This window comes from Antrostomus carolinensis, unplaced genomic scaffold, assembly GCF_000700745.2.
Source record: "Antrostomus carolinensis isolate BGI_N321 unplaced genomic scaffold, ASM70074v2 scaffold37763, whole genome shotgun sequence".
In the NCBI taxonomy this organism is placed as follows: Eukaryota; Metazoa; Chordata; class Aves; order Caprimulgiformes; family Caprimulgidae; genus Antrostomus; species Antrostomus carolinensis.
In genome coordinates this window covers 2,213-13,424 of record NW_010306656.1, presented here as the reverse complement: position 1 = coordinate 13,424, position 11,212 = coordinate 2,213, and the positions used below count along the sequence as shown (strand labels likewise).

At 37.8% G+C, this 11,212-nt stretch overlaps 2 protein-coding genes across 2 annotated transcripts in view; one reads left to right on the top strand and one right to left on the bottom strand.

Annotated features, from left to right (window-relative positions):
- The first annotated feature begins 418 nt into the window (after positions 1-418).
- On the top strand, positions 419-1,837 carry PNRC2 (proline rich nuclear receptor coactivator 2). The gene is made up of 2 exons (XM_010165190.1): positions 419-623; positions 1,397-1,837. The coding sequence occupies exon 2, from the start codon at positions 1,415-1,417 to the stop codon at positions 1,835-1,837; it is 423 nt and encodes a 140-aa protein (XP_010163492.1). The 5' UTR covers positions 419-623; positions 1,397-1,414.
- Positions 1,838-8,139: 6,302 nt separating this feature from the next.
- The window catches only part of SRSF10 (serine and arginine rich splicing factor 10), a gene marked incomplete at its 5' end in the record, with an annotated part of 5,225 nt that continues 2,152 nt past the window's right edge, over positions 8,140-11,212 (bottom strand). Inside the window, 3 exons of the mRNA XM_010165191.2 lie at positions 8,140-8,927; positions 9,106-9,159; positions 9,449-9,616. Of these exons, the coding sequence (XP_010163493.1) occupies positions 8,630-8,927; positions 9,106-9,159; positions 9,449-9,616 (520 nt within the window). The remainder of the gene's footprint in view (positions 8,928-9,105; positions 9,160-9,448; positions 9,617-11,212) is intronic.

The window sequence follows — 11,212 nt, the reverse complement described above, 5'->3', positions numbered from 1 at the left end:
GGGTTTCTTTGTGCTCAAGAGTGATGCACTGAAGTGCTAGTTCCCCGAGAGTTCATCCCAGAGTGTTTTCCATTGTATTTGACTTTTTTCTCTCTATTTAAAAAAAAAAAAAAATCTTGCTTACCTATTAAAATACTTTTTAAAAAATATATAGCGAGAGCATGATAAAAATGTTATTCTTTGTGAAATGCTGAGTATGATGGTGAATTTTATACAAATAAAGATAAATATTGCCATGACTTCTGGGGTGTGGTGGCTTTTTTTTTTTAGTTTGAAGTATACTGTAAGCTTGAACAGATAAAGAGCCACAACTGACTTTATGAATTCTCTGAATTATTTTAGCTTTTTTTTTTTTAATTTGAAAGGGAAACCGTTTTTTCTTTAACCTGAATTAAAACTTCCTTCTTATTTCTTGCAGTGGGACTTCTCCCTTGGAGCTTCTGTGCCGAGAATCCGATGTTGGGCTCGGCTACCTGGCTGAATACAGCAGATCAGCCCATGAAAACTTCTATTCCCAGCCAAAGGAAGGAGTCCAGCAAAAGGCAGCACCTACTCTTTCAGGCTTGGAAACAAGAAAGGGGGCAAGAGTGGGAGAGTGTGGAATCTGAGAAGACAACTGAAAGGTAAAGAGGAATAGCATACAGGAGGAGAGTCAGCATGAGGGTGCCAAGTACTGTGTGATAGTATCTGGCTGGCTGCTTTGAAGTTCAATTACAAACGGCTGCTTTCCATTTGAGGTTGTTTTCATTTCACTTTGGGTTTATCAGAGTAATTGAGACTTTACCAGAAAGACTTGGGGAGTGGCTTTATCAGTGCAAACTTTGCCCAGATCGTCTTCAGGATTAAATACTAACACCTTAAATTTGGAACTGTATTGTGTGATCAGTTTGTCTTTCACATTCTTTGAGTAACACCTTTTGCTGAGGAGAAGAAAAGTGGTGGTGTGTTTAGTAGTTGGGCTGCCTGGAGAATCAGTGTTTTCATAACTATAGGTGGACAAAGCTGTGACTGTTGATGGAACTGGGGTGCAGTTCTGAAGGATGGGTTGGTCTGTGATATGCTGGTCAGCCAGCAGCAGCAGAACTGTTGAGCCATTGTGGAGTCAGTAATCACCCCCTCAGAAAATACACTGCATTGTAATTCAGTTCTCATCAGTATGTCAGCAAAGTTCTCGGGTGTTACTGAAGTGGCGTTCAGTAAAACCACTGCTTTCAATTGATACAAGTTTTGGTTGGATGGATTTCAGTCCCTTGCTTAGAATCTAAAAATCCTCTGAAATATTTTCTGTTTTTTTTTTTCTTTTTCTTTTTAAATGAATTAATTAATTAATTTATTTATTTATTTAAATAAAAGTAGTAATGCAAACTCCACTGACTTTTCCCCCCTGTTTTTACAGGTGACATTTAAGTTGAAGATGGGTGGTGGAGAAAGATTCAACATTCCAGTTCCCCAGTCTAGAAATATCACCAAGAACCATCAACAACTTAAAAACAGGCAGAAGAATAAAGAGCAGAATTCACAGATGAAGACCTATATGAAGAAAGAAAGAGGACATGGATGCAACTCGTCACCTAGTGCATGGCAGGCCATGCAGAAAGGGGGAAAGAACAATGTTCACTTCCCCAGTAATCAAAACTGGAGTCCTGCTTTAGCGAATCGCAACCTGTTCTTCACACCTCAAACCAATCAGAACTATGCTGGAGCAAAATTTAGCGAGCCACCCTCACCAAGTGTTCTTCCTAAGCCACCAAGCCACTGGGTACCTGTTTCTTTTAAACCTTCTGATAAAGAAATGATGACATTTCAGCTGAAAACATTACTTAAAGTCCAGGCTTGAGATGTAACTTTTCATATGTTAAAAGTTATGTAAATTTACAGGGTTTCAAATTTGAGGATTGTTAATCCCTAACTCCAGATGCACAGGTGTACAGAACTAGATGTTCTTGCTGCATGTAGTCAGTCACTTGGAAGAGAAGGGGGTACAAGTTTACATTCCCCTAATGTTTTACCTCAGAAGTTGTGTGCTGTGTTCACTTCACTGTGAAATAGGTGTTTTCTTTATAATCTAATAAAATCCTGAGCAGTCAGCATTTATTTTAAGAGTAAATGAGACTGTCTCTCAGAATTGGAATTGTGACTACTTTTAGGTGTGGTGTTAGAAAACCAGCTTTTACCTAACTTAATGCAGCATTAACTGGAAAAAAAAATGCACTGAAAGCTTTAGTCAAATACTTTGCTGCTTTTCAAACTCGTGTGAAATTTGCTAGTTCAGTAACAAACTCTGCAGAGCAGATCTGCTGAGGAGACCTCCACCTGGGCATTAGGGAAAACTACTCTGGGTTATACCCCTGAGCTTTATTTGGCACTCTGGAATTGGTGAGTATTTCAAGCCTGTGACTAACATTGAGATTTAGGAAACAGAATTGGGGTGTGTTCTGGAAAGGATGGAAGAACACATCTGGGAAAGCTTGTCATTGCCTTTCTGCAGTTCCAGGAAAATCATTGGAATCTCAAGTCAGACTGTGCCAACTAACGACACTGCATTGCCAGACGACTGCCAAAACCTGAAACAATCCTTCGTATTCCAATTGCACTGATGAGTTTTAAAACATATATATGTATTTTTTTGGTATCATTTTTTAAATAGTTAAGGTTGGAGTAGTTACTTAGGCTGGTCTTAAATTGGTTACCCTGTAATAATTGTTTTAAGTTACAGTAGCTTGTGGTAGGTATTAACATGTTTTCATAGGGAAGACAGAGCCATGTAAATATATGTAAAACTTTGTAGCATATGTAAATTTATGCTGGGCTTTCCTGCACAGAATTATTTTTAGTACAAAACTGCTGAATGTAAGAAGACCATGTTGAGTACATGGCCTGATTTAAAACAAAAAAAAAAAAGATATTTTGTTTAAAAAAAGAAAAAAAAAGGACATTTGTGGCTGTGCCCTCACTTACCATACAGTGAATATGCACATTTTACTTGGTTGTGAGCTCATTTTAAAGTAAACTCAGTGCAAAAGAGGCTTATTTAGAATTTTTTAATTAAAAAAAAAAACCCTAAAAAAAAAAAAAAAAGCTGCTCAAGTTTTAAGAATGCACAGGAGAGGTGTGAATTAAGTGATGAAAAAACACTATGGTGTTCAAAATCAAATCATGTTTCACAAGAAATGCAAATAGCTGGAGATTGGGTGCTTGATGAAGCTGGAGTATTATCAGTGTTCCTGTTTCTAAAATGAATCAATGCTACAACATTATTTTGTCCCAATATTTGCTAAAATAGATGAACTTCTGAATGGGGCCAGGGCAGCTTTCAGTGCTGTCACAATTCATCAGATCCTGTAACAGACCCAGCTGGACTGTGATAACAGAACCCAGGGTTATTTCAAAACACAGTAATTACTAACGAGGTGCTTGAACTTGCCGGGGAGCCGGTCACTGCTGACCTGCTCTTTGAGGTGGTTTTCTGTACATTCAAAATGTATTGGCAGCTGGTTGAATGTTTACAAATCTATTGCTCCAAATAAAATGGAATTGGTAGTTCTTGAAACTTTAATGTCTTTGTGACCTGGATCTTCACCAGTGTATGAGCTGTATCCCAGTTATAATTGTGTATCAAATTGTCAGTTATTAATGACACTGTGTACAAATTGGAAATGACAACAAAAAAATTAAATAAAGTCAATTTTTCACCCCCTAAAAGCCTCTGTTTCAAGATGGTAATGAAAAAAAGTGAGATTTAGGTAATTTTGGCAGCTTGGAGCTCTACAAAGCTGTGACACTTTAGAATACTGATAATTGTATTAGAATGTATTGAAATCACAGAATATTGGGGATTGGAAGGGACCTCAAAAGATCATCCAGTCCAATCCCCCTGCCAGAGCAGGAACCTCAATGAGATCACACAGGAAGGTGTCCAGGCGGGTCTTGAATGTCTCCAGAGAAGGAGACTCCACACCCTCCCTGGGCAGCCTGTCCCAGGGCTCTGTCACCCTCACTGTAAAGAAATTTCTTCTCAAGTTTAAGCAGAACCTCCTGTGTTCCAGCTCACACCCATTGCCCCTTTGCTATCCTGACTGGTAAGAAACTCTTTACAATTAGCTTTATCTGGGCAGAATCAGCAACCTGAGAACCCCAGGCCTGTGTTCTGGGCCAGAACAAGCTGGGAATCGCTTCACAACAGCTTGAAAACACAGGGCTTGAAAAGAACACTTAATATTACTCCCCAACCCAAGGCTGCTCAGGGGTTGTTGGGCTCTGCCTGGGACTTGTGAGACAAGCTGAGCACAGCTGTGATCCAGCTCTGCTACCTGTGAGGATGGGGGGCTGGCTCAGCACTAGAGGGAACTTCCCCAGGTAGTTCAGTGCTCAAATCTCCAACAGCTGTATTAATTAAGTCAGAAGGTGCTCTCAAGTTATAGTCAAAACTTGTACATTTTATTCCCAATTCACAGGGTTATTTGCACAGATGGAACACAAAACTCAAGAAGAAAGGATGTGTATGAATAAAACATCAGCATCTTTTGATCAAACACACTACAGGGTACATTGTTTTCCCTTCCTATCATCATCTCATCAGTAAGAGCAGCTTTAGACAAATATTATAGCAATGGACTACAGACTTTTTAAGCAAGTTACAAGATAAATGGAGAAAACCAGCAATTATTAATGGGTGATTATGTCCTAAAAATGTGTAAATTTATCCTTTCATCTGCAACATCCCTGCCAAAAAAAAAAATCAAGTAGCAGTGCTGCTTGATGTGGATCAATCCAACTGCCCTTCTCTGAACAGATTTCAAGCTGGTACCCCAGACTAAACAGTAAGGAAAAAAAAAAAAGCTCTTTCCAAGAAGAGAGCTCAAAATAACATTGAAATGGAAAATCTCCACTTTGAATAAAGCCATTATACTGTACATTTAAACATCTTTAAAAGACATAGAAAGGATAACATTTAGTTTTCAGAGACCAGTCTATTATAGTCCCTAATTTAAACACCCAGCTACTTAACCACTAAATTTAAGATTTTTTTTTTTTTAATTACCAGTTGGGTGCATGGACTTTTGATGAAAAAGAAGTTCCAACAGAGCCTTCTATTACTGCTGAGATAAATCAATACGCTGCAGATATTTGGGAGCACAGCCATTACTTTCAGCAGAAATTTTTTTTACATTAACTACTTCAACTCTACAAATTTTGCAGGAATGACAAAAAAAAAATCTAGTTTACCACAGAAAAAAAAAAACAACCCCTTTAACTCCCACCGTTCTTGAGACTCCAAAAGAAAGATGCCTACACACGATCTTTTGTAGCCTGCGTTATGTTCTTGCATTCCAGCTGTGCATAACCTGCAGGTAGCTTGCACAAGACAGGCTACTGCTTTGTTTTCTTTCATATTTGGTTTTTTTTAGAGCAGGACTAGGATACCTGCATCAAGGAAGGGAGATGTTATATCTAGATAGGCTTGTGGCTTGACTTGCATGAATGCATAAAACATTCCCTGCCCCTTTTTTTTTTTGGCCACATCCTGCTAACTCGTCCCCAACTGAAAGGCCCACAGAACAGCTTCTTCACAATTTTTCCATGGGAGCAAGAACTAGGACAACATCTTTATTCATGCACTCTTGAAACATCGTGGGTTTGTGTTCGGCTTTTCTGGCTTGTTCATATACACAAGTCAAGTCAAAGTTTAGTCCTACCTCTGGGAGAGAAAGAAAGAACCATCAGAACTGTCAGATACTACATTATACTTGCAATGAATTGGATTTTAAAAAGAAAAAAAATAATTTATAAACTGTGCTATACATCAAAATGTCGAGGCACACAACATACGGACATGCTGACAAAATAATTTAAGGTATAGTTACTATTACTCTGCAGTCTCAAGTTAGAACCTCAGCCTGGACACAAAGATGTTCTCCCTCCTCCCCATCGATCCAGCTGTAATCCTGGAACATTCCTTACAGCAATCCCTTGCGAGGTTGCTGACAAAAACCTGACCATGCTTTCCCACGACACAGGCAGGTGGACCACTTTTAAGCAGGATTTTGGTCATGAAGACTATATTTATTTAAGAGAGCTGAAAAAAGGGGTGTGTTTTTTCTGCTGTTACAAGCAGACAGCTACGAGATAAATCACAGCTTGACTTACAAAGTGTGAGAGTGGCTTTATCAAAGCAATTAAGTGCTTTTCAGAGTTGTTTTCCTTCAGTGGCCTGAGAACCACCAGTGTATGTACCACAAGTGCCAGGAGGCAGCTCGATTTCTAAACGTCAGCAAAGTTTTATCACTTTCTAGAGAACCACTTGCTGGTGCAATTTTTGATACAGCAAATACAAATCACTAAGGTGATAGCAGAAATTTGGTTCTATGTGAATCTTCAATTGCTGATTTTAATTAGTTCATAACCTGGCTAATAGGATCTGAATTTTAACCATAGGGCAGTCCATCTAGCAATAATGAAAGTTAATGGAAATTTCAATATCAGACTAAAACATATCCTTATCATTCCTATTTTGTCTAGTACCCCTTTAAAAATGTGAAATGATATTTATTCAGACATTAAATGATAAATTCCTGACTTTACTGAAATACCATAGTAAGGATTTTACTCCGTAAGGGATACATAACTACTCCTAACCATGCTCTGGAGTCAAATTCTAAAGCTACAATAATTCCAGTGGATCAGTATTTCCTTCATTTTTTTTATTACAGCATGTTTGCTAAATTTACAGCAAGCAGAAAATAAGCTGGGTCTTTAGTTATTTTGATCAAAACATTGATGTTTTAAAGGTAGTACACAATATTTGTTAAAAAGAACATATAAAAATACCTTTTTAGAAGCTTCTATAAGAAAGGAAATACAAAGTTTAACCCCACAACTTTCCTCTGCTAGAGCTGCACGCTACTGCTACAGTTTTTAAATAGACTTTTTGCTGTTTTTAAACTATACATCCAGGAAAAGTCTACAAAATTAAAAGGAACGTGCATATAAATGATTGCATAGCAGAACATGAACATTAACTGCAAACAGTAAAGAAAAAGTTAGAAATACTATCAAATGTACAAAGATTCTAGGATCAACCCCCTAAGCACGTTCCACTGCCAAGATTTAAAAGCCATCTGTGTTTCTTCAAAGGCCCTGCTGAAAACTCTAAAAACCCAAAACCTAACATATTTCTCTAAAAAGGAACTTGTTGAAATCAATGTCTTTATACGCTATTACATAAGACAGCAAGGAACACTGGGTGTTTGATGCTGGCTTTTGAAGGTAAATAGAAAATAAAAACCCAACGCCAAAAGCCATTTTCATAACAAAGTATCTTGCCTTCTAGAGAAATACTGGTAAGATTACACATTGGTTTTGTTATTTTTCACATTCAATTTACTAAATATACTGTATTAGTGATAAACTAAATAGCTAGAGATGCAGCTCTTGTTCATATCCAACTTCAAACATTTGTTCTTGAGAAAAATGAAATCTTGGAACCAAATCACTATCCATTCTGTGGAAGAAGTGATTCAGACTTGCTCGACCAAATACTTTTTGATGTGTAAAAGCAAGCCTTTGTTATTCAAGAAGAGAGATGGCTACAGTTTTATACCTATGAATACACCAACTAACCACAGGAGTCATTGGCATAAAAGTTTAGTTCTTATATACTGTACACACACAACTCGAAACAATCTACTTGTATCTAACAGCAGGAAAACTAAGCAATTTTATGGTTAACTGCTCACTAAAATTTAGAATAGATACAAAAACTGCATAAAATGTACACACAACCTAATATTTAGTTGCTCTGCCATTTGCCAAGATCTGGATTTAACTTTTCCATTTCACGGTGTTTTGGTTTTTGTCCGTTTGTTGGGTTTTTTTCCCCCTCACATGTTTAGTGCTAGCAGCCAGGTCAAAAGCAGTGAAGCCTCTATCCTGACAAATCACGACACTGCACAATCTCTGAACGAGCTTCCAAGACCAACTCTCTCCCCATGTAGTACATGCAAGGTTAGTACCATCTCTCTGGATGGCAGGGTTCAAGAGAAATCTCCAAAATAGCTCTCCATGGAGCTCCATTTACCAACCTACTTGTGTCAGTGGGCATGGAGAACACAGAAACCTGCCTCTGAACAACGGAAACATGAAATCGCCAGGCTGCGTTTCACAGCAGTCAGTGTTGCACTACAGCTGTCCAGTTTTCTGTCTGATCACAAAGTTTAGCATTGGAGAACAAGTTAAACGGTTGGTTTAACTGTTCAGCACAAACTGGTACCAATTTCTCTATGGGTATGACATTTTTAATAGGACAATGTTGCAAGTTATGCTCAACCAAGTCATCACCAATATCTAAGCATTAAAAATGCAAATCTTTACAAAAATATACATAGAGACACCACAACCAAATCAGTAGCTGCCCATGACATTTAACCAAGTGGACATTCTCTCTCTCTCTCTCTCGCTCTCCCTCAGTGGCTTCTCAACACTGTTTTAATTTTAACCATTGTCGGCTACAAGGGAAAACTTACAAAGAAAATATTTTTTAGCACTGTTGCAACATCATATTCCTGATAATTTAAGTAAACTGAACTGTGTGTAAATGAATCTTACATGCCTAAAAACAACATGGATACAGTTAGTGGCCACTGGACTTGGGACTAGTCCATGACCTTGATCTGGATTTTGACCTAGATCTAGAATGTGATCTTGACTGTGATTTGGATCTAGCTGGTTCTTTTTTCCTCGACTCCTTTTCATATCTTGAGCTGGACTTATAGTGTGTTTTAGAATCTGTTTTAGAGGTGCCTCTAGATTTGGTGTGAGATGCAGACCTAGACCGTGATTTAGCCTTCATTTCTTTCTTGGGCTGTGACTTGGATCGTGATCTTGAATTGGACTTAGATCTTGAAAAAGATCGATTGCGGTGTTTGAACCTATCAGAATAAAGGGGAGAGAGGAGATTTGAATGTAAAAACACTATTCTTAGACATCTAGTACATTAAAAATTGTTTACCGTTTTTTTTTGCAGGAGAAACTTTTTTTTTTAAAACCTATAGTTAAAGGAATACAGTGATCTAGTTCTCAATTTAAAAGGTAAAAAAAGTACTTTACCTATCATTGTCCGAATGGCTTCTGCTACGACGAGGTCTTCCAGTAGGTCTACTGCTAGAAAGGTACATCAGAAAAAGTAAACGGTGACAAATACCCACGTATGTGTACAAATACTTAATAAATTATTTTTCAAGCTGTGCATTTGCTTTTAGTTATTCTTCAGCGAAGCACAGGATAATTTCATTCAATATTTCTGATTTGATGGAGCATGCAAGATATGAAACTCCCACAAGTAATTACAAAGTGAGGATAGAAAAAGATTACTGATAATTTTAACAATTTAAATAGTCAACGTGGTGTTTCTTCTCCTGTGCAGCTGAAAGCAAACATGCATTACACTTACTTTCTGGGACTATACGATCTTCTATAGCTGTAATCAAAAGAACGACTTCTAGATCGTCTCCTTTCGTAACTCCGACTTCTGGATCGCCTGTATCTGTCATAGTCATCGTAACGAGAAGAACTGTATAGGTTTCTCCCTTCCTTGGCTTTCATTTGATTTGGAGCTGTAAAAAAATTTGCAATATTTAACATTTTAAGTTAAAAAAGATGCCCCGTTTTCCCTTCAGTGACACTACTAATCCATATATTTGGTATTTAGCAGAAAGCTTAATTATTGATTCTAGCAGACATGTTTATGGAAAGGACAGATGAGCAATCACTGTACGACATTTGCTCTTTGCTGCTTTAACCACTGGACAAAAATTAATGCAGCCTTTGGGTGTTATAAATCCAGGGGAAAAAACCCCAACTCAAGCCCAAAAAAACAGTAAGAAAGGACTAATGCTCTATAAAATCAGAACACAGAACTGGCCAAGGTGATTTCAGGACACCTGGAAACTGGTGTGGCTGGCCAAACCCATGACTGAAACCTTCTAACATTCCTGAATTTACCTAAAGAGTGAAAGCTAACAGGGAATTAATTAAACATCCATTTCCTTGACTACACAGCACCACACATTACACCTGATCCACAGTCGTCTTTAATGATTAAAAGACAGCTTATGCAGGAGCAGCAATAGATGCCACACAGAGAGAAGTTTGATTTTACCAGTATCCTCCCTGCCAGTACAACAATGCACGTTCGCTCGGTGGCTCAGTCAGAACTATCATTAGTCTCCTGTTGTATTTTCTCTCAGCAGCACAGCTATCTTTCTGTCGTATTAAAACCCATTCTCGTTCAAACCCAAGGACTGTGCTGTAGCAAACACTGTCTGTACTAAAGGGCTACAGGTTTTTATGTTTTAAGTGCTGCTGTTTACAACACTAAGGGAGATTCAGTTAATTTTTGTTTAGAAACTTGGAAGAAATCCCGGTGTTTACACACAGGACAGAAGCTTGGCCTTCAGAGCTTATAAATCCCATTGACTTCAATAAAAGTTAAATTTGTGGATTTTGAGGGAAACTTGGCCAGTTGGGTTGCTTCTTTGGTGGCTTTAACTGAAAGCTCTTTAAGGTGCTTTTATTCCCAAACTGCACGTGAGTATTATCGTCCTGTTTTAGTACAAGTATGTATTAGGTTTGCCAACAGCATGGTTTAGTTTTATATAACAACTGTACCTATATATATATATATTAAGAATATGTAGATGAATAACACATGGAAGAGATGCAAATTCTCTTTATAATTATCTGTTCAGAAAATAAGACTTCTGTTCCATGCTGATTTGAGACATCGTGAAATTTACTTTTATCCCGAAGCCAAATGAAAATGAAGACGTTACCTCAACCCTGGAAACTGGACTGCACTGGGAAATATCAACACAGGATCACTAATAACGCCTCAGCACAATATAAACACAGCAATACATTGAAACTGGGCAACTCAATTTGACTGGGAGAACTTTCACCAGCCTGTTTCCACAAAGAAAAGTTGATGGAGTAGCACAGAAAGCTCTCAAGAATTTTCAGCTGGCGGCAAGAATCACATTGTGGTAAGTGACTTTTATACTTAGTTATCTGTTTCTAATTAAAATGAGTCATTAATAGTTACTGGATAAAAAGCAAAACATCCACATACTATTTATATACAAGTAAGAACACATCACAACAATTAATAGCACATGTAATGTTGCCTGGCACTGAACATTAAGGGTAAAATCACAGT